The 4,173-nt window shown below is 36.3% G+C and overlaps 1 protein-coding gene across 1 annotated transcript in view; it reads left to right on the forward strand.

The window, feature by feature from the left end:
* Positions 1 to 4,173, forward strand: part of MGMT (O-6-methylguanine-DNA methyltransferase) — a 372,054-nt gene that overhangs the window by 21,767 nt on the left and 346,114 nt on the right. The window contains exon 3 of the mRNA XM_019503000.1: positions 3,037 to 3,083. Coding sequence (XP_019358545.1) covers positions 3,060 to 3,083 — 24 coding nt within the window. The 5' untranslated portion in view covers positions 3,037 to 3,059. The remainder of the gene's footprint in view (positions 1 to 3,036; positions 3,084 to 4,173) is intronic.

Here is a 4,173-nt window from a genome sequence, read left to right on the forward strand (position 1 = left end):
GTGCCCTGCTTCCATCTGTTGCTACCACTAGTTTCAAATGTACAGGCAACCACTGGAATATTACAGCTACTCCATTCTTTTAGCCTTCAAATGGGAGCTTAAGGAGGCACAGGATATATATTCAGCCATGATGGAAAGTACTTTAAAAAAAAAATGTGTACATCAGGTGCATGCTTGCATCCAGTACAGTATCTGTGAACTGCAATAGTCAGGTTGCGTCTGTGTGGTAAACTTACCAAGCCTGGCAGTACTGACTTAAAACACTCTGTACTGCCCTGCATGGGCTGACTTTTAAATTAGAAGTAGTGTGACCATATCTGTGCAGTGCTTCATGTGGGCTAGTTAGCAGTGCTGAGTGACAGCGTTGATTAATTAAACAGCTACAGTTGCATTGTTCCCAGTTTAGAAGTCAGTCTGAAAGTAGTAATGTGGTGTGCAGGAAGTAGTTGCTGTTAGAAATATTGCATGTAACATTTGCCTTGGAGAACCATGGTACCAATAGAAAAAGTAAACATTCTTCTGTAGTGAAGATCTGTATCTTCAGGGGGTGGCGCCATGGCATGATTTTTATTCTGTATAGGAAGGAATCTGAAACATGAGGTAAACTTGCGTAGGAAGAGAAAGTTTTAATAATCAAATGTGGGCCTCCTGTGAATTTCCAGCTTAGTGTTAATTGTCCTGAAAGAACAACGAGGACCATGTGTGATTCTGTGTATGCGCCTCATGTGTGAGTTCATCCGTTCCACATATGAGGTGTTTCAGAGAAGTAGAGCACTGGAAATATATGGGCTAGAATTTGTGGAAAAGTATTATGGGGCTGAAAAGCACAAACCAATACTTGCTACACAAATTTTAGGAAACTATGTTCTTTGTGTTGCATGGAGTTTAAGATTACAGGCAGTCCTCGACTTGCAACATTTTGAGTTACAACGTTTCGCATTTACAGTGTTTATCAATTGACACCCTGTTTCAACTTTATGATGTCAGTTTCAACTTCACAATGCTTGATCCAATGCGATGCCACGCCAGCAAACAAGTTTGCTTCGTCGCTCATCTCCCTGGAGAATATCTGTCTAAACTGCCTTGGACATGTTCTTTAAGAAAGCAGACAAGACTCCAGAAAAACCTGCAGCCAGAACTCGTGAGAAGACTCCAGCCAAGAGCCCTTCAACAAGTCCAACCAAGAGCCTTTCAAAAAGTCCAGCAAAGTCACCTCAAAGAGGTCCTTCCAAATCGATATGATTGCTATTTACAATATAAATACATTAATGTAGCTATATTAACCATCTATAATTGACTGAGTACAAAATTCTGGGTTATTTTTGGTGAAAATAAGGTATCGGGCCTTGGTTCGGGAACCAATCCCCCTTTTATAACGTTTCTTATGAGAAAAATGGTTCCGAGTTATGTTTCAACTTAAGACAAGGTTTTCAGGAACCAATTGTGTCATAAGTCCAAGGGCTGCCTGTAATCTTATTTGTATCTGCTTAAAGTTGAGATGCTATTTTAGGCAACAGAATGAAGCCTGTAAGTCTTTTAAAAATAGTGCTTTATCTTCTTTTTTCATATTTGCTTTGTGATACAAGCGTCTGGAGTGACAGAGTCCAAATGTAAATATTTTAATAAAATTTATATCTGAAACCTTCTGAAGATTACCTGAAAGGGAGAAAAGATGCATGTATTTTCACCTCTCTCTCTCTTTTTTTGACTGCTTTATAATGCTGTATAATGCCTCAGAAAAGAGTGGGGCTTTTAGAGTTTATTTTTCAAAGTGGTAGCTTAGCTGCTCTCTTATTTTGAATTGTGGACTGAAATGAAAAATCAAGCTGTGTATCAAACTATGCAAAAATTGAAATTTAGACATCCAAAATGATCAGTTATTTTGAAATTATTGCCCCAGTCTTTTTAATTTGTAGAAATTTAAGACTGAGACTGACAACTGTAGTACCTGCAGCATTAAAAGTCTATCAGGTGAGACTAGTCTGTTTTGAGACGGGACATTAGGGGTTCCCCCCTCCAATCTACCTAAGCCTGTATATTTAACACAAATTTAGTTAAAACACTTGAGAGCATTGAGCATCTTGTTAAGGAAACAGTACCACTGTCTCTGATTGCTGCGACTGCTCCCAGTGCACATGTATGAATTTCCAGGAAAGATCTCACTGGAAAAAAAAAAGAAAACAAGGCTTTACATTCCTGATACTTTTCAGGTCTTTTCATTGCGCGCGCTCGCTCTCACTCCCTCCCCCCCCCCTCTGTATTTTGCCCAACTTTAAGTACAGTGACAACTATTCAGACTTAATGTAAAGCCCATTGAAGTTGGTGGGAGTCTTTCCAGTGACTTCAGTGGACTTTGAATCAGGCCTTTGGTATATGCTTCTTGTAATGAAGTAAGCCCTAGTTTTCAGTAGTGCAGTGAAGCACCCGTTTTTCTTCTTTGCAGGTCACATTCAAATATGGAGATCATCTAACATAGGATGGCGTCATAAAATTCCTTTTCTTCTCTACTATGAATTTAAAATAATTATTTTATTGGGAATCTAGATTTTGCTCTTAGATTCAGGGTGCCCTCTATGAACTAACTCGTTTTTCTTCCATAAATTATACATATGTAGTTAATAAAACAAAAGATTATTTATGTTTAATAATTCAGAACAGAGTATATTATTTTAAGTAATATTTTTACAGGCACTGGGGTATGTCTTAAAGTACATTCTTATCCTGTGGATCAAAGTATTACAGGGCTTGTGATGAGAGAGGTCTTCCACGTGACATCTGTTGATTATGACTCATTACAGATGATATATGACCTAGTGAACTTTAAAATTCCTGTTTGCTTGCAAGAGAAAAATAGAGCATTCCCACCTTCTTTTGCTATTGCATGGGCTGAAATTAATTTAAATTATCATGACTAACAGAATATCACAGAAGAGGAGAAATGATAATGTTGACATGCTTTCTTTTTCAACACTCCATGAAATGTGGGTTGTAGTTTTATCTTTTTTTAACATGATTCCTTCATTCCTTTTTTTATAGGCAAAGTCCTTCACATATTTAACATGGCATCAAGACTTGTTCAAAAAGTAAGTTCCTGTGGAAAATATCCTTGCATTTAGGTACATATAAAGTAACAGCATTACAAAAGAGTTCACATAACATAGTTTGTGTTTTTCCCCAGTGTCCGGCAGTCAGTGTTAAGAATCCAGTTGACAAGATTGATGCTGCATTGTAAATCTCTGTAGCTCTGTCATGGTTGGTAACAGGCATCAGTGGACCTTTCCTCATCACATATCTATCTTCCACAGAGCATAAACTAATAGGACAGTGCTATATTTTCAGTGATAAGCTAGCTGATTTCTGCCTTTCTATAATTAGTACAGCATTTATTAAAAAATAAATAATGTTTTATTGTGGAATCATTTTGTGACTTTTCTGAGTGTGTTTATGCTGGACTGAGATGATTATATGGTCAGACGTTTAGGAAAACAACTGTATTTACAGTAAAACATAAGAAAACATGATCACATAGCAGGAAACTCAAGACCTTCTTATGTGGGAGTTTAGGCCCTAAAGATTAGTTAGTGGTTCTATTTAATTTATGAACAGGCTGGCTATTTGTAGCCAGTACTAATGTTACTAATGAGTTTACTACAATTTACTAAAACGGTTATTGGTAATGATAAGTAATAAATGCTATTTTGCAATATAACAAATTATTATTGTGACTGGGATTAGTATCATGGCTCAAGGGATATAACATCTAGTAAAATCAAACTTGTGTAGGTAACCCTAGTACTGCTGGCAACCTTTAGCACCATATAAAAATGTCTAAATAAAATAGTAGCAGATATTGCTTAATTATTTCAATCTGCTTTGCATGGCATAATTTGCTTAGTATCTGGTATAGTCCATCTTCTGTACACTACAGTGGAAATTACATTTTTATTTTTCTAAAATTAGCATGTATGAAAGGGGCTTCAAGGAGTTGTTATTAATTAAAATAGTTTAATACATGGGAGAAGCCCACTATATATATTTATTACTATATATCTCTAATATATATATAATTTGTGTGGCTGTTTGAAAACAAATACAATTTCTTTGCAGTTACTTCAAAATACCTACTACAAATATACATATTGTGTGTGTGTGTGTGTGTGTGTGTGTGTGTGT

This window comes from Gavialis gangeticus, unplaced genomic scaffold, assembly GCF_001723915.1.
Source record: "Gavialis gangeticus isolate Ggan-Ray unplaced genomic scaffold, GavGan_comp1, whole genome shotgun sequence".
Taxonomy (NCBI): Eukaryota; Metazoa; Chordata; order Crocodylia; family Gavialidae; genus Gavialis; species Gavialis gangeticus.